The 24,961-nt window shown below is 40.5% G+C and overlaps 1 protein-coding gene across 1 annotated transcript in view; it reads right to left on the reverse strand.

The window, feature by feature from the left end:
- LMTK2 (lemur tyrosine kinase 2) overlaps window positions 1-23,831 on the reverse strand; it is a 38,184-nt gene extending 14,353 nt beyond the window's left edge. Inside the window, exons 1-6 of the mRNA XM_054080572.1 lie at window positions 23,542-23,831; window positions 10,771-10,895; window positions 9,848-9,992; window positions 7,517-7,590; window positions 6,865-6,983; window positions 5,166-5,253 (exon numbers count right to left, since the gene is read on the reverse strand). Of these exons, the coding sequence (XP_053936547.1) occupies window positions 5,166-5,253; window positions 6,865-6,983; window positions 7,517-7,590; window positions 9,848-9,992; window positions 10,771-10,895; window positions 23,542-23,665 (675 nt within the window). The 5' untranslated portion in view covers window positions 23,666-23,831. The remainder of the gene's footprint in view (window positions 1-5,165; window positions 5,254-6,864; window positions 6,984-7,516; window positions 7,591-9,847; window positions 9,993-10,770; window positions 10,896-23,541) is intronic.
- Between the last annotated feature and the right edge of the window lie 1,130 nt (window positions 23,832-24,961).

The raw sequence follows: 24,961 nt of genomic DNA on the forward strand, positions 1-24,961 counted from the left end.
CATGTGTAACTTCTGATACTGTTTAATGTTGTAGAAGCTTTCATTACATTCTCTTTATGCTAGTTCTAGCTACTAATCAGGTAACATTAAGGTATTTGCATCCTATGGAAATACATTGTAAAGAACATTTCCTGAAAGACTCTTCTGACATACAATAATGGCTTTAATATCACAGTGTCTCATGTGTCTATGGATAAATTTTACATGTAAACACACCCACCCCTTTTTACCTTTCCAAAGCAGATTTACCTTAGTTCCAAAGAACTACAAAATGAACAGCATCCGTAACAGACAGATTCCCAATTGCGTAGCCTAAGGAATATAAGCAAGTACAAAATACAGAGCTGAACTGACTCTAGGTGGCAGTAAGTGCCTGAAGAAAGTCAAACTCTCCTATATCCTTGTCATTCATTAGAACAGGGACTGGTTACACAGGATAACCAGTTAGGTTACTTAATCCAAGGTGGATTAAGTTCCTATGATGCCAGAAATGCACCAAGGAACCACTTTCTAATTTTTAAATGCCCTGGTAGCACTGGAGCCACAAAATGGCCCTTTACTGGACAAACTTCTTAACACAGTAAATGTCAAAGGTTATACATATCTGAATAACTACAGTTCTGCAATGATCACTGCTTCGACACCTACACATAAAAAGCTCAGTAATCATGCTTGAGGAAGGCCCCGCTTTCTCTCCCACTTCCTCTGACAACTCTGCCTCTTCCCTCCTCTCTTGGGACTCCATGAAGAACTACATTTTGCCTTTCTTCCCATGCTTCCAAGTTCTAGGCAGGATCAGTGCAGCTGCCTTTATAAGTCTCAATATGCTCTTCCTCTGTAAGAGCACAAGCCTGGGGCATTATTTGCGTACCCTCCTGTTCGGCAGTTTTCTTTCCACACGTGGTTCATATGAACACCCAAACAAAGAGCTAACATGATTTTTTAAACCAGCAGGTACTGATTACAGGGTTTTAAAAGTATAGTGAGATTACCAAATATCTCTACTCAACACTTTCCACCAAGCCGGAAAGCTACTGGCCAAGTCATACAATACCACAAAACAGCCCCCTTTGAAGTTCTTGGCTAAAAGCACTACCCTTGCCTCCTCCCTCCAACGCTGCTTCACAGTGTAAGTACCTGCAACCACCCGCACCGAAATGCCTGAAGTGGTGTGTGGTACAGAGCGCCAATACCACCGGAGCATTGGTAAGACTTATGTAAGTTTAAGAAATATTCAACAGTTCTGAGAGCACAAAGCCTCTGAACACAACAGACGGTTTGTGAAGTTGTCATGAATGGTCAACACCCCTTTTTTTTTAAACCACCTACCACTGATGTATCTAGTTTGCCTCATAGCGATATTGACTATGATTATTAAACAGATTTGTTGAACTCTCCAGTTGAGTTTTCTTTGTAAAGATCTTTTATTATTATTTGAAGATTAATGTTTTCAAGTGGCAGTAATTAAAAAAAGCCCAAAACAAAGAACCAGCCACTGCACATAGGAACCTTACACTGACAGCAACACCCCTAAAGCAAGCTACAGCTCATTCCAGGCAGACACTGCATCCTGCTGATCTCAGTTGCTCAGGGACTTGAACAATTCCTGTAAGAATTTGATAGGCAAATCAGCCTCACAGTACTGATGCTACTTCCACATTTGAATAACTTTCCTTTGCTCATAAATTATGTCAATCCATTAGAGGATTTGCTGGGCTGACAGAGTGCTGGCCACACACAGCTGAGTAATATATTAAAGTTAATAAGCCAGCTACCACTATTTTTAACCTGGCATCATGCTACAATGTTTAACAGTGAACAGTTACCTATTCATAGAAGACTGCCTCAACATACTAAGCAAACTAATATGGCCACTGACCTCTCTTGCTTCTCGTCCAGCTCTGCAAAGCGAGGGACATAGAGCAACTTGATTTACATGATAAAACAGGCTAAATGTTACTGCGTATACAACCAAGCAATCTCAAGGAACAGAAACGTATAAGCAGTTTATAGGGCCAAGAAATCAAGTTCACCTACGTGACATTCAGTGTTGCTGCCAAGACAGTCAGCTCTGGTATCTCTGCACCACAGTTTCCAGTGCCTCTGACCAAGACCTTTCAGTGCCAAGGAGCCTGGGAACTGATAATCCAGCAGGGCTGCCCGAGCAGCCTGACAAGGTCAAGTTGCCCTAAAAAAGGCTACAAATATAGGCTAAAAATGTGAAGGTTTGCAAAGAAAACAACCGCTGTACCCTCTCGACTGTGTTCATTAGTAGAACAGCCACATTTTTCACTGTGCAATACACCAAACTTGTAAAACAAAGCCTACATTGCCGAAAGAGCCTCAAAAGAAGTTGTCATCTGAAGACATTTACATTTCCTATCCAACACAGTTGACATATTTGCCATCTTTTTCCTTTATTAACCACATAAGAACAAAGGATTAAACCAAGCTTATTCTGTGTTGTATATACATATCAAATACCAGTAAAACAAGGTAAAAAGCTCCAGCACAGCATTAGATGACTGCTAGCAAAACCGGAACGTTTGTCATCCTTTCCAGTCACCACAGGCTCTAGAACCTCTACTCAATCACTTCAACTGCCTCTGCTCCTATGGTCTTTTGGCTGAAGAATCAGACTCTTGCATGTTTTAGAGGCACCCCCATATACCTGCAATTTACCCAATTTAAGGAAAAAAGGTACAAGTGAAGCTACAAGCTTTTGAGATCACTTACTAAAATCCTCAAAAATCCAAGTAACTGTCACCCCAGCCACAGCGATAAAAAGCAACTTCTAGAATATCTGTCTATTGACATTCCATTAAAAACCTGTCTACTAAAAAAAGCCACCCAGGGAGGCCTTCCTCTATAAACAGTGCTGTCTGGCTTCCTTCACGCCTCTCCTCTCCCCTGACCCCAATATTACAATCTCCCACATTAGGCCCCGGGACTACAGTAAGAATTAGTGACATACAGCAATTCTGAGCTAACTCACTGCTCTCGTCTCTATCTCTGCACAGAACTGCGAACCCTGTTTTGTCTGCCCGGCCCCTGTATATTTGCGTGCACAGTGAATAAAATACTACGATATCTAGGAGATACTCAGCTCTAACAAGAGCGCTAAGTGAGCCAGACAGACTCAGTATGAAAGTCATGTTTAACTCACTCCAACATACAATTTTCTAAAAACGAGCTTTAGTTCATTTCGAATAGAAATCAGCACATACATTTTCCACTCCTAATAAATTACCTAACTACACTTGAATTTATAAAACTACCACTTTGGCTGTCAAGCTTACTGCCCCCAGTTAAAGAGAAAATCTATTTTATCCCCTTAAGTAAAACTCTTTCCAGATTACTCTGCAGGATCATGATAATTTCTGGCATTAATCATCAGGCATCAAACAAGGATATTTTTTCTCCCTGTATACTTTAAAGTAGGGCAATCTTTAAAAGTTGCTCTATCTTCAAACTCAAAGTTGGATTAAACAGCATAACTATTTAAAAACATGGCAGCAATTAAATCTGATTAAACATTTGGATGTATATCTGCTTGACTATAAAACGCAATTTTCTTTCACGGTCCTTTTAAAAAACCTCCCTCCAGTTTGAGTAGCAGGTTTAAAATTAGTAGGAAATATTCCATTTCTGTGTACTGAAAAACTACAAAATCCATTATCTTGTTAACCATAGGCACCTACTTTTTATTTCTTAGCAAAACTGGAACACTTCAACTTTGATCAGCCACAAGTTCAGGCATTTCTTCCACTTGGAAAAGAATTTTACCAGCAGTTCTGCATCATTAATTTGCCACAGCTAATAAATTTGACCAAAAGAGCAGTAATGATAAATATAGTTATTTAAGGTCACAGATTAACTGATGTTTCTCAAGAAGACTCAAGAGTTCGTGTTAACACTTATTTAAATTGCTTGAGGCAACTGATGCAACTAGAACTGTATTTGTGCACCTGAGTTTAAATGAAGCTGATAAAAAAAGGACCTTGCTGAATTTTATAAACAAACTATAGTACTTCTGAAAAACTTCTTAATAACATAAACATGCATTTCCGAGTTCATTTCTGCCTTGACATTTTTCAAGGAACTCCACTTTAAATGGTATCTAGACCACAGACTTTAAAAGCAGCTCCTAAGACAAATGTTTAAATGGTCACCTCGAGTTCTGGGTTGTTTGGCTTTTAATAATGCATTTATGCTAAAATAAACAACCCAGATCTTTCCAGATCATTGCTCCATCACCATATCCGAAATCCACAGTCTCTGACAACTCTGCGTATACTGGGTGCAGTTCCAACGTTTCTGTATGTGCACACTACCCCCTTTCTCCCAACATTCACATACATTCCAACACAAGCCCAGGAAAGGAGGGGCTGAGCAAGGTTTTGGTACAACTATCCTTCCCATCTTCAGTGGCCTTTGCAGTATGAACAGCGGAGCAGAGACCACCAAAAACACCCTTTGCTGTGCTCTCAGCATTTCTTTTGGTGTTCAGGACCAGGGAGGAGGAAAGAAAAATTTAAAAAAGTAGGGAAAAAACCCCACAATAACAGAAAGGATTAGGACAAGACAAGGATGATACTGAAAATTCTAGCTCTTACAGTACATTCATGACCCATCCTGGAAGCCTGCCTACCACCGCATTTTAGCCCAGATCTGCCCAGCATGGGTAAAGTTTGGGCACAGAAGGAGGGGAGAAAATCTTGTTTCCTCAATCAACATTTTCATAGAAATGGTAATAAGAGCAGACAAAGGCTGCACAGACAGCAAAGAGAATCTGGGATGTGATTGTGGACATGCACATGCGATACCGGGCTGCAATAGAAAGGCTCCTTCTGCGATGCCCTTTCCCCTCCAAGCTCCCCATTACATGACATAAGCAATCTGCAAGAGATCAGTAATTCTGTTCTCAAAGACTGAACAGCTATATTCCTCTTCAGAACATTCCACAAGCCCTAAAAATTTACATGATTAACTGAAGAGTATCAACAAAAACTTACACTTGTGGTCTGTCTCTAAGCCAGAAAAAGCATCTTCTGAAATTCCAGTTTTTAAAACAAATGCCCAGAAAGAAAACAAATCCTTTCATGAGTAAAGAGCAGTAAATACAATGGAAAACCAACTCAAGACTTTCGAATAAGTGCACTTACCAAGTCACAGAACTCAAAAACTAGGAGGTAAGGAATGGCTTCCACACATTGCCCAATACACTGGAGAACATTCGGATGCTGAAGAATGCTGGAGCGAAAAAATACAGTCAGAGCCAGGAAGATCACAGTGTACATTATTTGCAGTATAACACAACAGACTGAAATCCCTACCAGACGCTTCAACACAACATTGATGTGAGGTGGCATGAACAGAAAGTGCAAGTATCCAAAGCCACAGATTCCTTTTGTACCTTTATATTGCTGCGGCATAATCACCAACAGCAGCTGAAACCCAGAGGATCCAAAACCACAAAAACCAGCACTTCCATAAGAAAGTCACACCCATCCTCCCACCACCCTTTACATTAAAAGTAAGTGCATGCAACTGTTCCGCGAACTACACCAAAGAACTGATCAGGCTAAATCTAAATCTTCTCTTAGCCAGGTTAGTTCCCAGGCAGATCAGTTACTTTTTCTAAATTGTTTAAAAAACACTTGTGCCAATGCGGAAGAAGGGATGACAACTGCCAACAATTTAGGCCTAAAACTAGAACATCTGAAAGCATTAAGAATAGAAAGCACTCTATGACCACTCACTTGTCACAGAATCACAGAATAGTTTGGGTTGGAACAGACCTTAAAGATCATCCAGTCCCACCCGCTGCCATGGGCAGGGACGCCTCCCACTGGATCAGGGGCTCCAAGGCCCACCCAACCTGGCCTGGAACCCCTCCAGGGATGGGGCAGCCACAGCTTCCCTGGGCAGCCTGGGCCAGGGCCTCACCGCCCTCAGCGTGAAGAAATTCTTCCTAATGTCCAGTCTAAATCTGCCCCTGTCCAGTTTATACCCATTGCCCCGGTGCTACCACTACAAGCCTTTGTAAACAGTCCCTCCCCAGCTTTCTTGTAGCACATTTAGGCAAGGTAAACCACAGCACAAGGTATGTCTAGTGAACTACAACATGCCTCTCTTTCCCAGCCATTTATAAAAGCCATTAACTTGTGGCAGTTCATTCTTCAGAGAATTCTCATTATTCCCAAAACACAGCAAGAGTAACTACCTTCCCTTTAATATAGCAGCTTCCTTTCCAATATAATAGGGCTCAACCCCTAGAGTTGAGTATCCTCCAAGCATAACACAAGGGGAAGAGAATACCAAACAATCCTGTTGGCATGTCCAGTCAGACCAATGATTCCCAGTCATACAGAACAACTGTACTTTTTTTGTGCATACGCCTCCTTACAAGCTACCTGAACACTATCTTGCTCTTAATTTTTTCAAAAAGGGAACTTTAAGGAAATTAATGTGCATCAGGTAACAAACCGTTGCCAGTTCCCCTGCTTCTAACAAGAATGCCAAGTACAGGAGTTAAACTTCAGTTCCCAGAGGAAAGTAATTAGGGATAACGTTAGTGTGCAGCATCAGGAATTTGTTCCAAACAGCTGTAGAAGAAAATCTGATAAACCAAACCAAGTGTGTTTTCCAGTCACTAACAATAACTACCGAACTCAGTAAGCTGAGAACTTATTTTTATTTCTATAAAACCCTTTTGCTCACTTTGGATTGACTGTATTTCACTTTTTAAAGACATGTATTTCAGTTATAAGGGAAGGCAAGCAGAGACAATGACGCTGAGCAATAAATCATACACAGTAGTACAAAGTGCGTAAGTTAACCAAGCTACAAAGCATTACTTACTAATACGGTTCTCCATTTCTTAAAAACTGTTCTTGCTCCTTGGGACCTGCACTTGCCTTCAGCTCCTTCACTATTACCCTTGCTATACTGGTGCCCGTGTAGATCTCTCCAAGTAGAACCTGAAAAAGACAACCACTGTGTCTCTAATCAGGGGGAAAAAAAAAAAAAATCAGAGTTTCTCTGCAAAGAAAAACAAGAGCTAAAGACACAGTGTAAAAAAGATTTGATGGCTTTTTTTGTCAATGCATGCAGGGCTTTGATAATTAAACACCTACACCAAATAAATCTCGACAACTGATCTACATAAGCTTTCAGAAAATACAGTTCTTGTGAAGATCACTTATTTACACAAGATTTTTTTCCTAGAAAGAATTGGTAATAGCAGGAATGTTTTAATTAAAAGTCATAGAAGGGAAACGTCTACCTAATAGGTAACTCTGGTAAGAAACTACATGTAAATTAAAGCAGCACCAATTAGTGTTGTGATTACAGCTAAAAAGTGCTTGCAAGGAAACTTCTAATTGCAAATTCAGTTTTTCTTACACTATGACTTTTTCTTCTCTTAGAGCACCATTTTAGAGGGAATGCAGTGGCCTGGTCAGTTAGGAATAAGACTCAAGCTGCAACACAATACTAAAAGATAACTTCTCACCTTTCCAAACCAGCCACTTCCAATTTCCTGGATGTAGTTTAGACTCTGACGTGCAACTTGAGACTTTGATCCATCTGTCACACACAATAAAACAAATGTAACGTGAATCAAACACTCGGATGGCCAAGGTTATCCAACTGTTGAGGAAATAATGCAAGCTCCTACAACATTTATTCCCAATTAAGCATATACATTCAGACCAAGCAACAAAACCTAGTTAGACAAAGTATGAAGGTAAATGTGGTAACAGCACTCAAGCAAAACTTCTCAGTTCCAGCTTCTAATCCATATTAGAATACATCCCCTACAAAAATGTGTGATTCTTCTTAAAAAATTAAGAGTTTACATTTCATAACACATTCAGTAAGCAAGCAAAAAGGCTGAGATCCAATTCCAGCGTAAAAGTATATCATACACTGTAGAGCAAATAACCCACTTACAAAAGTTTCCTATGCAAACAAAGGTAGAAAACCCAGGACAACACTCGTTGCTTGTACATCTTCACATTTATAGCTCGAGAGTTACAATTTTAACAGAAAGAGTTCAACTGCTTCACTCTTCAGCCCAACTACCCTTAGCTACTTACAGCTACCATCTTGAAGGAGGGCATTTTCTGGCTAAAAATACTTCAGATAAAGAGCCAGGGAGGGAAAGGATAGAAAACAAAACCTATCTTGGCAAAGGACAGCTGGTACCAAAGGCAGACTCTGTGCTATAGAAGAAATCCAGCAGTGTTTATCCCTTTGCTGCCTAATTGGGTAGGAACACTATTAAACAGACATACACAAAAACTTCTCATTACTACTAGTCTGACTGAGGCTTCTAGCCCACATCTTTATTTCCATAGATCACCAGTATTACTTTAGTGGAACAGCTACAGCTGCCAATGTGCTCTTACACATAAAGAAGTCTGTATCAGTACAACTACATTTTTGCCAGTGTACCCAACTCAAGGACACTGCCTTACTGCAGGAAAAAGAACTTCTGGTAGCAGAAAGCAGAGTTTTCATAATTACGGCAATGTAGAACAGCTGATGTAAAAAAAAAGGTTTTCATACAATTTTCCCACATTCACTGAAACTGAGAAGTAACAGTTCTTTTGTAGTCAAACACGCTGACAGTTTCTTGAAATTTGCATGTACAGATGTTTTACTAGAAGCTTCCCTGAATGTCTAGTGATTCAGCAACACAAACAAAATATGTAAAAATTATGTGAACTACTATGATAAGAACTACTTTATGCTAAACTATGCTTGTAATAGTTAAGATGCTTCAGTTTCCTTTTATAATAATTGTATTTTAAATTCTGTATTAAATAACAGCTTCACAAAGGGAAAAGAAATCTAATGCTTTGTCTTAGCAATACCACATTTAGAGCATGAAAAGTCTACAATGACATTAAGAAAGCAATGCAGCTGGAACAGTAGCACTGCTGTCAAGTAAGATTCACTCTTGCTTCGGCTAAAACCCAATGCCAACTTAGCCATGATGAAAACCACTACAGAGCAGAAGTCACTCATGACCTAGAGTACTTTAAACCTTTTATGTAAACAGAGGCATAATGAAAGTCCTCAAGAGGTTTATTTATGCTAATTTCATTCTCTTAAGCTACCTCACATGGCACTCTGCCATAAGTGAACATTTCTGAAGTAATATTTTGATGTGCGAAAGCAGACAAGGGGGGCTGGGAGTGTTCATTAGAGCTTGGCGTTGTTTGCCTTGAAGACCTTGGAAGTTGATAATGAAGGAGTCAGCTAGCAACAGTTTACTGATAAGTGGGCACTGGAATGTAGAAAGCTGCTGCATTTGGTTCAGGAGTTTGAAAACAGCCAGAGGAGACTGAGTCTGTGCAAAGTTCAAAAAGAAATATATTCATCCCGAGGAAGACTTCCTACTTCATCCCTAAGACTCTGGCCCACGGCCATCAGGAGGTACTATGGAGGTGCAAGACTGGAGCGAACTTTCCAGATCTAATTAAAACACGAAGCAGGCATAGGGTATGAATATGTAGTAGGCGCTCATACCTCTGCATGTCTCTACACTATAAGTAGCTGCTTATTAAGCTATACGGTGTGCAAGCTAGGAGGAGAACCCCCTTGCACCCCAGCACTGGAAATAAACATACCTGCTTTATAACTCATTTTGGGTTATAGGGTTTGATTCTGCAAAACAATTTCACATATATCCTATCCCCTACAAAATCTATTCATTCAGTTCATGTGTTTGCAATGATTACTCAGTTACACTGAAGTCAAGCATAGTCAGTTACATTCCATTTTTGACACAAATTGCCTATATACTTTTTTTTCTCCATTAAAAATGGTATTTTACCTGTACGAGATGGAAACTGGGAAGGAGTCGGCAAAGCGATATTGGGAACTGAAAGAGTAAACACTTCTGCTGGAGACTGAACAGATGGAGTATCTTCTGCTGGAGGTGTAAAATCTATGTCATCATCAAAGTTATCTTCAAATTCCTGCAAAAAAAAAAATCTTAGTGAACAAGCTGATGCTTGTCTTAAACTTAGCATTAAGACATTTCTTTTAGTCACAACAAGCAATGTTAAGGAGGCTTAGCTTTTTCAAAAGACAATGACAGATTTTTAGTTTTCAATTCCTTATTTTTAATTTATTAGTGATTTAAAGAGATTAAAGCATCAAGTATTGCTTGTTAGTCTTTAAAGTGAAAAATGAAAACCTATCTCTGGCTTTGAGTTAGTTACCGAGGCCAAACATTCTCCATTTAGAAATAAGAACAAACCTCAATTTTAAGAGCATTGATAGCTTATGTTTCAAAAGTAACTGCTCACTCGCGATATAAACTTCTCAAGAGTTTTGCTACAGTGGATATGTTATCTTCAATATTCTTATTCAACAGGAACGTCTTAAGCCATATCAGCAGACTAAGAAAAACAAATCCAATAGAATACAAAGGAAAACAACAAAAAGGCTCTTTACGGCAAAATTGTCTCAAGGGTATAATATTGCTCTAGTGATCCTGATAGCTAGCAGTGATTTTGAAAAGACATTAAAGATCCTCAAAGCAGCATGTACCAAGTACTTAACATAAATGGTTGCAGGAAGATTTCACAGCACATAGGAGTACAGTTGCCGGCTATTTGAGAAGAGACAACGTACAGTGACACCCAAGTGTCACCAACTGCGGAATATTAGCACAAATAATCAGGTAAGTATTCTGGATTTCAGAATGCAGCAAAGAATACAACTTATGTATTTCCAACTTCAGATGCTTACCTTGAAATCAATCTCAGGGTCTTTACAGCAGGAGGCACAGTTTGCCAGCAATATGACCAGTACTACTAGAGTACATACAGACAGAATCACAAAGGATGAGGAAACTTCAGCTGCAGCTCCTTCTCCTAGAAAAAAACACGCTATAGTAGTATATAATATACCTATTATTTTAAGAAGACCCTCCAAATCATATTATCCATCTGCATTTACTTAAAAAAATGGAGTTTGAACATTTAACTATGGATATGATAAAAATAAGAGGAAACTGAACAGAAAGGACATACTGGTAAAATATATCTGTGCTAACACCTGCCTGCACTGTTCTGGACTTAACCCAATTCAAGATAAGAGGCCATAGCCAACACAAATTACTGAATTAGGTGATGAGCAGACATAGTCCCAAGCCTCAGTTCTGTTCAATTTCATAAATTTATATAGCTATCTAAACACAGATATTAGAAATCTGGTCTTTTAGAAGGCATCTCCCATGAGCCACAACATCTGCCCTTAGAGAACAGGCAGCTAGAATAAATCCTCACTCAAACTGCATGCAGATTTAAAATATATTGCTACAAGGCGGTCCCGTCTCTTTCAACAGATGTATCGTGACAGTCTGCCAAACACTCAAGTTGCTCTCCTAAGCGCAATGGATCTAATCAGCTTCACCCCAACTTCTATTTTCTGTGATTCATTAGATGATTTGTCCCCATTTCAAGAATTTCAAGACAATCCCTAACCACTTCGCAAACGCACTTCCAAATAACTTTCCATAATTATATATAAACACTCTACAACACATTTTCTATGATTAAGTAAGGTGCTCATTACCCATACAGGATCAAAAGCTTCAAATGATATTTTAAAAATACCTTACATCTTTGCCAGGGGAATTAAACCTATACTCATCGCTGTTTTCATCTTGAGTTGAGAACAAAGACATGTAGTTCCTTAGGAGACCACAGCACACACCTTGATGGGTTTCTGTTGTTGTAATTATTTCTTTTTAAACAGGTACTGCCACTGGGACTGGAACAGTACCTGGATCATATCTAATTAAAATATATTTAGATATTACATCAGTGCTGAAGTTAAACAATGTCAGGTGACTTGGATTGGCTGGATTTTTTTGGGAGCATCCGAGTGTCAATGGGAACGCCTGTCAAAAGACTACACTACGAATGAAGCCTCACAACTAAAGAAAATCAGAAGCTGATCACTAGTTAAGGGACACACAAGCCTGTCCACCTACTTCTATCTTCAAAAAACCAAGTAATTAGGAGATTTTCTGAAAAAGCTACAGCTTTTCATCATGTTCCACAGAAGACTTACACTATTTACTTATTCTAATTGCACATAAAGAGTAAATCGGCATAATTAAAATATTGCTTTAAAAAGAGTTAGCATACTTTCAGAAGATCATGTTTTCTGTACAAAAATTAGGAAAATTACCAGAAAAGGGAGGTTTTCAAACAACCAATACTTTTTCCCATTTCCACAATAGCTGTGGCACTCTAACATCACAAGATAACATGAATACTCTATTTCTAGATAATACATATTGTCCAAACACAGATCAATCACGATGTGAGGCTGCTCACCACCTTTTAGTCACAACTCTGAAGAGAAAAAAAAATCTCCGAAGAGGGCTCTTGATAGAACAATTCATATTGATTTAAATCAAGTCCTCTAACACCCATGTATTCTTCCATTTGTAAGCCCCAACAAGAAAAAAGGTTAAGGTAACAGCTGATTCATGGTTACTTCTTTCAGATGTTCAGTAACCTTACAGAGTAGACTGAAAATTACCTAAACCACAAACATAAGCATTTTGTGAAGTCATTAGCTAAATTACTGTAACAAACACACAGAGGTAATATAGGTTTAGATAAAATTTATAGATTCCTTTGAACTTCTAACTGAAATTAAATAATAAAAGGTAGTTTTACTACCAAAAAGAAGTAAACATTTATGTTGGCAGGTATTACTAATTAGAATTATTATTTTAAAGACATTTTTCCTAAACCACCCCACCTAATTTCCAGACAGCTTCACTGAAATGCTAAGTCAGCTCCTCACAGACCATGTACTGAACAGATGCATTTTCCCCCAACTAATAAACACCTGGGAACACCTCACCAAACTACAAGGCATATTGCTCCCAGGACAAGATCAAGGCTCCTGAACTCCCTATGAATGTTTCATCCAGTGTACCGGAGGCATTTGGAGAAGTTAGTCAAGGAAAAGTTAATCGCTACAGGACAACCTCTGACACCCAGAGCATGTTTTACTGTTCACAGAAGGCACTGCTAGCACACCTTAAAAGGCTGCTATTCAAAAACTGGCTGCAGACCAGATGCTTGAGAAAGGGATATAAAGCACCTCAGCTGTCAAGTGTATGAAACACTGAAAAAAAGCTTTAAACTTCTATTTTGGGTTTATGGTACACTAGAATGTCTCCTTTCTGATGCCCACATGGTTGAGTTTTACAGCATCTTCCTGCTCCCCACAGGAGATGAGAATTCTCACCTCTCGTTAGTATCCTCCTCTGCTCCAAACACCACATCATCTTCTGGATGGTCTTTTTGACTACGGCCTACTGACACTTGGAGCAATTTTTCAAAATCTGCTTTACGACTTTCAATCTCACTGCCTCCTTTCAAGACCTGACAAGGGCCTTGTGCACCCAAAAGTACATCTATTTCAATTATACTAGCTGCCAATTATATTAGTACAAGATATTATGTCTGCCCACAGACTTCTCACCTGAGCCTTTGGACTATCACAACTACAGCAGCACGATCACATGCATTTACTTACGCATCGCCATGCTCACTCCAGCTTAGGACCCCTCTTTTGAACCCCCAAAAGTTACAAGGTATCACAGCAAATACAACTAGGAGGATTCAGGCTCCTGGTGGCCTTGTGCCACTCTTCTGGTAGATTTAAGTCTAAATGAGACAGCATGAGCACCAACAATCAGAAGCGGCATTTATTGTACATGTTAGATGCACTGCACATTTATTCAGCTATATTGTATGAAAAAAAAGAACATATTTTGGTTGGAATTCCTTCTGTAAAGAAAACTGCACATTTATCAAGCCCAAGATCCAAGTGGCTTACGCAACTGACGCTCTCCCCCACAATATAACCATCTCCTTTAAGCATCCTGGAATGAATACAGTAAAAATAAGTGCTGCTGTTCATTATGTTACTTCCTAGCCTTACAGAACTTTTATAATTCCCAAGAAAAGGTGGTGCATGAACTAACATAAATTAACTGGAGAAAGTAATGAAGTTTAAAAAAAAGGGAAAGCAAAGATCACCTTTGAAATGGCTTAGTCTTTTCCAACCAAGCGATTCTATGATTAACAGTTCAGTAAGAAGATGGAAGTCATCTACACTTTCAAAAGCATGAGAAAATTTTCACATACAAAGTTATAAAAAGACGCTTTAATATAAGAAAAATGCCAATTATCATAGGCAAGTTTCAGCAACACTTACAGAATAGCATTTCAGGTGACTCATACAAGCAAGAGCTACTGACTAAGAACTACAGAATCCATCTCTATTTGGATAAACTTTGAAATCTCATAGTCACTAATAAGTGATATTTTTTTAATTTGTACTTTTTAGAAAGATTAATATAAAATTAAGTATCAAATGATGGCAACGTATAATTGGGCTAAAATTTATTACAAGTGAACTTATTTTAACAGCCTGCATAAATACATATTCAGTGATGAAAGTCACTGATTGAGCATTGGAACTGGTGTTTGACAAAGTGCTGAAAGATCTCCTGCAGTAGAACCTCTTCACATTTCTCAACTATTTCCATCCAGTGAGTAATTCACTGGAGCTCAGTTAAATGACTTGAAACCAAAAAGGCAGAAGATGTTTAATACCTCCTTTTCTTTGTAAATTGTGAAAACATGAAGGAATGACAGCTATTTATAAAATCCTGGCCAAAAAAGGAACCAGAAATAAATCCAGTCAATTAAATGCAGAGAGCCAATTTCTAGCGTTATACAGGAAACTATTTTCTTTAACAAAAAAAATGTTAAAATCCATTGTAAAATAAATTTTAATTTTAAAAATCCCATAAATATCACTCACAATTTCATAAGGAATGTAGAAGTTAAGAATCTTAATGTAATAGATTCTAAAAGTAAAGAAATTAATAAATTTACTCGGCATATCATCTGGGCTTAAAAACCTACCATATTTAACATAACCCTACACAGTAACAACCTACTACATCTTAATATCTATGCGGAAGTCAGAATCTGTTCTTAGGAAAGGAATCCCAAAACAGATCCAAAAAATACTATATAAAAAATGCCAACAATTCAAGTCTTCCTGTCAGTGAATACAAACAGCCTAGACTACTTGGGCCTGGTGTATCCAAACCACTCAAGCAGGAGGAAGAAACCGGATTACATCACTACTATACTAAAACAAGCAGGAGAGGCAGGGTGTCTGTTACTACATGTGTTATGCCAGGTTAACACAACATAGTGCTTTACAAAGAATTCTGCACTAGTTAATGTTCCATCTCAAAATGTGATCTAGATGTTCCTAAATGATCAACATAGAAAATCAGGTCTTTTTTCAAAGCCTCACAGTATTAAACAATGTTTTATGCTGTTATTTACTCAACTTTTAGAAGTACATGCAATTCACAGCCCTAGCTGAAGGAGATATTTACTTATTGGCTACTGAAGCATATTCTTCAGCAACTCTGAAGTCTGCCATTTCATAATCAAGTTTTACACTGAAGTCTAAATTTGAGCACAGCAAATCTGAAGTCAAACCCTGTAGCAGCCAAGTACATGGACATGCTCTCTGAAAAAAGTGATGATACATTATGCTGGCATTCTCAGCATCAAGTACAGACATGAGAACAGACACTTCAGTACGTACTAGCATGTTTTCAAGAGCTGGAAAACTGTACTTCCATACAAAGCATCTTTCAAAGCAGTTTATATAGATCAGGATTCTCTATACCTTCCTAAGTTTCTTTCAAGTCTGCTTTCTTCCTAAGATAGTTCACTAATTACCAAATGCAGCAGCTAAGCAAACTGAAGTTGGTTTCTCACTAGAACTGGTGTCCTTCACTATCCGATTTCCCAGCCTACCCACAATACTCTCCAATACCCATGTCATCCATCTGTGGCTTCCTTTGCTACCATTAATTAAAAGGGATGGGTACGCCAGCTAGCTGAACGCTCCATCCATGTTCATTTGGCATCCAACTTGCAGCGATACAGGCCCAGAGGAAACAGCCTGCACAGGAGGGGTGGCAGGCCTGTCTTTCCTTTGCTACCGGATTACGAAAGGCCATGATGCTTGAACTTTGACTCTCCAATTTGGCTCAATGTGATTAATCATGTCATTAAGGTCTCAACCTTCAGGAAACTAGGCTAAAAAATGCATGACACCACACAGTTGTAAGCTTGGGGAAAAAAGAACAGTAAATGTACACAACAGACATTACTGAGTACACCTGTAAAAGGCATTCACTACTGTGATAAAGGCAGTGCAAGGCCCAGATAAATGAAGTATTATTAGGGCACAGGGAATTTCAAGGGAGCATCTGATTTTAAGCTTTCAGCACAGTAGTTGCTATGCAACAACAGCCCCACCGCATAAGCAAGCACATCTTTTTTTCAAAAGCAGCTATATAAATGGCAGCTCTGCACTAATAGCTGTAACTATTTCTAGCACAAATCTAGCATGACAGCAACCATTTAAACTGTCTCTTGGACACCCTCAAATTATATGATCATGAACTGAGTTGTTCCTTTTTGACACCAAGTCAGAACACAGCAGCCTTTAACACACTAGCGAATGACCAAATCTAACTTTCCTCCCTAGCTGCTTCCACTGTGCCTTTCATAAACTTGGTCAGTTTATTTATTCTGTGTTTAATGGATATCAACGTAACCAGAATAAAAAGTGTACTATCACGCTATTTTAGAGTGGGTTTGATAAATATTATTTTTAAAGCTATCTGAACTTTCCTAAATAATGCTCTCATTCTCTTCTGTTCTAGTAATTAAGTGGGAAAGTACTTTTGAGTCCTACCCAGTTCTTCACAAGTCAGATTCAGATCATAATCTTTTCCTCACAGAGTTTCTTCTGCATTTACTTACTTCCTGAAACCTTCAGAGGTTGCTACTAACAGGCACACACCCAGTACACATACAACCAAGCCTATAAATTCTGAAGGCCTACAGATAACAGGCAGAATACTGAAAGAAAGGCTTATTCAAAATAATTTTAGACACAGCCATTGTGTAATGTCTGATCTGTATGACAAGGTAAAGCAACAAGCATTGCAACTCCTGCGTTTCACAAAAAGGACAACTGAAGAGCACATTTCATTAGTCACTGCATTCCTGTCATGTCAGTTTTTTTTCCTGCTATGCTCCATTTAACAACCAAGCGAAAACCCAGTATCATTTTTGAGATTAAGTTTCAGCAGGAATGTGTGCAGTACATTTTGTGGACACCTGATGCTGAAATCATTGCTGTCCTATGCAAGAGGTTACAATACTTCCAGTAGAAACATCGACATTTCATATGATAACTGGACGTGCAACTCAGCATGTCAACAATTTCTGGCAAGTTACACCAGTCCTCCCATGTGCCCTTGTCCTTGCAAAGACTACAAGAACTCCGTCATGCAACCAAAGCCAACACTTTTTCAAACTATTTTATTCCACGCTTGCCCTAAATACTTTTACAGCGTGCTTCCAATGAGTTTCTACAGCTGCTTAAGTCCACTTTGTATGTAAGGGTGGCACAGGTTATATATCCTAAGGCAAGATTATCTGGGACACTGCTGGATTCTCATGTACTACTGCATCCTCAGAACAACGCAGCTCAGATCCTAATTTTTTCTGAACACTTGTGCTGGCCTGAGCATTCGCTGAACAGTTACTAATTAGTAAAACTGTGAGCTGGGGTTAGTTTTGCATTTCTGTCCTTATTCTATTACCCTATAAGTCTTCCCAGTAATGTCAAAGTATTACTCACGCAACAGCATACTGCTCGATTTTAATAAGGACTAAATATAGGTCAGTACTTCAAGCGTTTACAGAGCGAGATCTGTTTGAAGTTTCAGTGTTAGAATCTCATGTCTGCACAAAGGCATCTTAAGACAAGGTAAAAATACATATGTTAAATAATTATGTATCCTAGGCCTTCATGGCAGCGTTTCTAGAAAATCTGGGTAGCATTATTAACTTGCAAAGGTACCATCTGATGGTTAAATGTGTGTGTATACAAAAATTCTGCAGAGCACACTTTATTCTGTAGTGCTAGATGTTGGTTTTGACAATTCATTCCCTCTCAAGCATAGTATGTTTTCAGCTACTACACCATTTCTCCAACAGTGAGCCATAGAAGCTCCAGATTTTTTTAAATAGGGTGGAGCAATCATTTAAAGAGACATGAAAAGATTACACATTGTGGTATCTCAAAGCATCAGAAGTACCTGTAGCACGGGAACCAAACCACCAGTATCCCTTTCTCCCACCACGTGATAGAAATACAACCTATTAAGATATACTTGTTTTGAAAAGACTAATTTATTTGTGTTCATATGCAAGGAATCCATACACGCAACCTTCATGTGACAGGATTTTCTAGAATCTTGACTTTACAGTGGATGTATTACCAACTGATGCAAAGCTGGTAGAAAGAAGCAGCATTTTGCCAAAAGAGCTTACTCAGTTCTAGTTCTCATCCATATTTGTAGCTGAAGGACCCCCAGGAAGAACTGGCCATAGGGCAAATGATTGATTTTGGAGAACTAGATCTGGTCCACAGGCCGAAAGCTTGAATGTCAGGACTTAAAAGTTTACTGTTAACACTTTCCACACCTCGTTCACACCAAAGAAGTCTCAGAGTGCAAAGATAATCCCTAAAAAGATTCAGTGCTGTTTCCTTACCACTAAGGAAGCTTTTCCAACTGTAGTAATGTTGGACAAGGTGTTACTTTGCACCAGCATTTCGTATTGAAAATCCCTCAGAAGACAATTCACTAACACAACTCGCTTCACACCACCATGTTGCCCAAGCTATATGTGGCACAACACCTTGCTTAAACTATGCATGTACACTGAAACAGCTATCCTGACACACTATCTACGCTTCTGATTACAGAAGGGTCTACAAAAGGTTTTAGTATCACTGATGTTGTTCAGAATCTTTTGTAACAGCACTACAGTGAAAACAAAGAGTTTATACAGAGCAACAAAAGCATGAAAGCTATCATAAATTGTATCCAGAACCATATCAAGCTCCAGACACTGGATACACACCAAATATAAAGGCAGACCCTAATTAAATCTAAGACTCCAGTACTCCATGTGCTGTCCTGCTGCAGAATTGGAGCACTAGGACTGAAATAGAGACCTAGGATTTTTGCAGACCCTGGCACTATACTGGCTGAGGGTCCCCTTATCCTGTGCAGGTAAACCACGCATGGATAGGTGACTGAAACCAGACTACAGCAAACATCCTAAAAATTACCTCTATTTAAAATTGCCTGACAGATGTTAAGTAGCCCCCCAAAACGTGACACTGTCTCCTGTGCTTTTCAAGCAGAATGCTGGTTCTTACCATGTAAAACGAACTCCATTTTTCACACAGGATCTGAGGCAAAATCAGCAATAATGGCCCCTTTCAAAGCAATGCCCTGTGCCTGACACTATGACAACGCACCTTTAGACTGTCTGTGATCACTGCTATCTTAATACGCTGCAATACCTGTGACATTACCAAATATGCCCAAGCATTCCAGATGTGAGAAACGACCTTAGAAAATGGCCTCCTCCTATATGGACTACTCAGCTGTAGCACAGTCCAGACGCTTTACAGCCAGAGGCAGAGAAAGCAGATCAAGCCTTCAAACAAGGCCTTGCATTGCACACCCCTGCTGGCCAAAGAGTCAGAGCTGGCTTCTCACCTCAGTTACAGACTCACAGATAGAGACAAAAGATAAAAGAGAACTTAGCAGCTCCGGCTCTACAATTTTTAGGTGTCTGGGACGGAAGGTGAAAAAAGAAATATAAGTAGTAGTAAACAAGTTTAGTGCTTGAAAGGGAGAAGAAAGATAGACCAGTTCTAAGGAAAGCATATACTGCTAATTAAAATTCCCCACTTCACAAGCAAAATTCTTCTTAACTTCAAGTGATCCAAATCATTAAGTTGCATATGCTTGGAAAATTACTTTTCTTATTTTTGTGCAAGTGTCACATGCTTAACACTGTACCACTGCAGAGGCCACAACCACAACCAGGCCCCAGCCTCACAGAGTTCAAAGTGAAATATCAAGTAACTGAAAATCAAAAAAATTTCTCAGGAATACATACTTGCTCCAGAACAAGAACACAACTTAATCTCAAAGTCCTAACTTGTCATCTACGGCCAGCTGACTGCAGTAGATACAGCTGCATGAACACCCAGATACTCTAGGTGAATGTCTCTGGATATCATACACCAGTTTCTAAGCATCTTTTCCTGGACTGTACCTGGCCAAGCTCACCAGCAAGGACTCACTGCCGTGACATTCGACTGGTCCAGGAGGGAAGTCCCAAGACTTGAGACTCGCAGCAGAAACTAAGAAAGCACATAGGCACCAGTCCAGCTCCCTCAGCTCAACTGAACAGACTATGCCATTCGTGAGAAGTGTAAAATTGAACACACCTGCTAGAAATGCTACCACTTATTCACATTTTACAGGAAAATAAGGGTATTTTTGAGTCCCAATTACTTTGTATTTGCAAAAATTTCACACAGCTCAGGGATGATAGAAATCCTTTGCCTGACATTGCACACAAACCCTTGATTCAGATTCTCAACTCCCTTGGAGAAGCAGCTGAATTAAGGTCAAGTGTGGAAATCCAAGTCAGAAGAAGAGAAAGAGAGCCTGAATGTAAATCTAAAGCTTTAGCACAGTAAAGCAGACTTGTCAGATTATAACGCACTATATTTAACTGCAAAACACACAGTTCCCAAATGCCCTTACTTCAGCCACATAGCACTAACAGCGGAATCCAACTTCGCCTGATGCATTCAGGTAAAATCACCAGTACTTAAAATGGCTAAACAGCACTTCATTTTGCAAACTGCTTTCCACTAGACCCGCCCCCACTTCTCACCTCCACTATAATGTTAAACGGTAAATGCAGAACTATCATAGTACATATCAGTATCCTCCTTTCCATTCACCCAATAAATTAAATCTAAGTTAGTCTAAGTATTTTTTTAGCTAGTAGCATCTTCAACATCTTGTTTCTCCTATTTTCCACAATAATTGCTATGAACCCTTCCAAGGGAAAAGTTACAGCCTTATTTCCTTTACTTTCCCTCCTTATCGGTGAAAAGAAAAAAAAAATTAAAACGAGTTCAGAAATATAAATCTCAAAAATACAAGATGAATATAGAACACATAATCAGCGCACACCTGCATCTGCAAACACCATGAGGCCATACTTAAAAAGAGCATCATCATTCATCTTGATCAAGGCCCTGGGAACTTGACATTTCCCACACAGTCTGGCATGCTTCCACAGTGGTTCCACAAAATGGAGCCTTTTGGAACAAGGAATCCAATCTAGTCTTGCTAGAACCTGCTCACCACCATTTCCTGCTTTCCAGCTTCCACTCCAAAAGAGAAGTTCATTTACTATGGGTGTGTTCCCTCAAGTTTGCTAGAACTACAGACACCTTCCTCCTTTCTCTATGGATTCCCACTTTTCCTGTAACAAGCCCAGGGCAACACACATCAAAACGTTTTTCCATTGTCAAAGCAGCAATCCTTCTCGCTAGGTGAAGAACTGTAGGATCCTGAAATAATTCTGAAGCTAGGAACCAATTATTTTATGAAAAACCCATTAAATTCTTCACAAGTTTACACCTCATACATATCAAACCAAGCATTACAGTGAACTGCACAACTGTCAAGGCCCAGAATGGAGACTGTCAGCAGCTGCCAGTCCCAACATGAAAGCAACCTGCCATGGGATATATGAGAGGGAAATTCACAATCCTGCTGAATCTGTTTTTAAACACAACTCCTGATTCTTACCCCATTAAAATAAAGTGACAGGGTTGTCTTCTAGACAGGTTATAAAATTTGCCTAATGTGACAAAGAGGCTTCAAGACAGAACATTCTGTCAGTCACTGGTAAACTATTCAAAGGGAGGAATGAAAAAATAGCCCTTGTAGCTTTCCAACTGGTTACTGCTGTGGTGATGATATGGACAAGTTGCAGGCTGAGAACCTGTTGCATGCAAACCCATTTGTGCACGTTATTTCATTCAACAAAAGCAATGCCAGTGAAACTGGAGTAAGTTCCTCTTGAAGCCTTCAACGTTTAAACACTAAATAGCTGTCAACAGAATAATCCAAATACATTGCTTCTTACTACATAGGCAAAGAAACAGTAGAAAGCAGTAGTTGCATTTCCCAGAGTTTAGATGACATCCCACATACACATACTTTGGGCTAAAATTATAACCAAAGACAACATATAAAACTACAATACCTCACTGATTTTGGATTAGTCCAACATTACAACATCAAGTCCTTCTCTTAGCAGTACTGCATTCCACATACCTGATTTAGCCTTTTAAAAACAAAGTTTTAAAAAATCCACAACACTTAATACCATCTCCTATATTTTGTCCAAACAACTTTTCATTCTGAGACTGCTACCCTTGAACAGAAAAATTAACTGCATTTCAGGAAAAGTACAACACAGAAAACGTGGAAGAAACCTCCACAGAAAAATGATTCTGCTGTCTTACCTTATGGCTTGATGACAAGTTAATATTATTTGGACAAACTTCAGGTATTTAAAAAACAAAAGAAACTATCATTTGGTCTCAAAAGACACACAGATTGGACTGACTGCATTCTCTTTTTCAGAAGTTTACTTTTACAGAAAGTAATAAAGATCTCAAAGGCCGCTGACGGAAGAGTAACTTGGGAGCAATTCAAAAATTTTCTGGGGAACAAAAAAAACCTGGCAAAGAGGCATAGGTCCAAAATTAAAGGAAACATGGGTTCCACTCCCAGTTTTGATACTTCCTATGGAACAGCAAACAGATTACCTAATCCCTGTGCTTCTTCTTGCTCTCTCCCTCCCCACTCCTCCTCCTCCTCCTCCTCTCTGAACATATTGTCTTATTTCAGCTGTTCAGCTTCTTATGGTGAGAAACGACTCTCAGTCACATTCAAACCAAACCTAACAAAATCCAGTCTCCATACAACGCTACGTTTGCCAGCCCCAATGAAATACCAAAAAAGTCACCCAACCCAAAGACACGGCCATGACCGCTCGGTGCCAATAAACCCCTGATCAGTAAACTGCAAGACTGAGAGGACGGTTTTGTTATTTGAAGAGGAATAGGCAAATACGCCAGAAAATGGAAGGAAGTCGGCGTTACCTAAATTAAGAGACAAATAAATGTGAACTGCATGACTATTTAGAAAGACTGGGCCGAGGAGGCTGGGGGGGGGGGGAATCCGACTAATCTGACCGGAAAGGAGGGAAGCGCCGTCTGCCCCGAGAGCCTCCTCCCCGAACGGGAATCCCGGTGATTCATAGGCAAAATAAGGAAAGCCGCGGTCCGGTGCATCGGCTTGAACGGTGACCACGAAGGCGGGCGCAGCACCACCTCAGCGGCTGAGGAGCCGCAGCGCCCGCCGTGCCCTTCCCGCCTCCCCCGGCCCCCGCCTCGCCCTCCCCGCCTCACCTGCCCCCGCCGGCGGCAGCGGGGCCGCCCCGCAGAGAAGCGGCAGCAGGAGGACGAGCCCGAGGGGCGGCGGGCAGCAGCAGCCGCGCCGCCTGGCCCCGCCGAGCGCCCCGCGCCTCCGCATGCCCCGCGCTGCCGGCCCCGCCGAACCAAGGGGGGGCTCTCGGTTCTCAGCGCCTCCGGCGAGCGGCAGCCGCTGCCCCCCGCCTCCGCCGCATCGGGCCGCGCCGCCCGCTCCCCTCACGGAGCCTCTGCGGACGCCGCCGCCGCCGCCGCCATCTTCCGGGCTACCTGACGGGGGGGGGGCGGTGCGCGCCCCTGAGGGACGGCGCGGAGGGCCAATCAGCGCGCGCTCCGCGCGAGATGGGGCGGGAGAGAGGGCGAGCGCGGCCAAGGCGTGACTGACAGCCGCGCCAGCCGATCGCCGCGGCGCCTCAGCGGCCGGGGCGGGGCTCGAGGGGCCCAGCGGGGCGCGGGGCCGCGTGTCCCAGGCGGGCAGCAGCCGCCCTCTGCAGCCCCGCCGAGGCTGGGAACGACCTCGGTGAATTAATGATACGGGCAGGGCTCGGCGCTGGTGATTATTCACGTCCTGGTGGTCGTTCTGGGTGGAGTCTGAAATCCTGCTGAATTTAGAGTGCATGAAAATGAGGAGGCGGTTTTCAGTAGCACAAACGGAAGCGTTAGCCCCAAGGAAGCGGGGGCTCTGTACGATGAGAAACTCCATACGGCTAATAAACTGGATTTCCTTTTTCCCAATAATTGAGAAAAAATTATGTCAAGATTATATAAGGACTCTGGGAGCACAGATCGTCCAAAGCAATGTCCAGTGCCTGCACCCCTGGGAGTTCGTGAAGGGAAGCTTTGAGCTCAAAGCAGCTCTTGGAATATGAGGTCCAGAGACACACAACATAAACCTAAATCCCACTCTGTCACTGGGAATTTTTCTGGTGTAATTATTATCCTCCCACGGGGATGTACTTAAAATCAAACCGCTTCCCAAGCTATGCCTACCCCCACATATCTTCTCTCTGGCTTGAAGACCCTCCTGCTACCAAATGACCCATATTTTTTCAAATGTTCTAACTGGTTCTTCTTCCGAGGGAAACATTTTACTTGAATAATGATATGGAAGACAATCTCCTCTCTTTTGGTGTTTCAGTAAATTATTATTAATGCATTATGCTACTTTTTGTGAATTATTTTCTAAAAGCAATATAAACCAATAAACATTCCCAAAGTATTCCTTGTCTGGCTGTCTGTAGATTTGGTGGACTGGGAAGGCAAAATATTGTCCTTTCCCTTTAAAATCAGCGATATGTAATATGCAATAGGTAGCATTTTTTTTTTAAATGTACAAACAGCCACCATTCCAATTTCAATCGCTCCGTACTGATGTAAAACTGATGCTGGTGACAAGCAC

Source organism: Cuculus canorus, chromosome 15 (genome assembly GCF_017976375.1).
Source record: "Cuculus canorus isolate bCucCan1 chromosome 15, bCucCan1.pri, whole genome shotgun sequence".
Classification (NCBI taxonomy): Eukaryota; Metazoa; Chordata; class Aves; order Cuculiformes; family Cuculidae; genus Cuculus; species Cuculus canorus.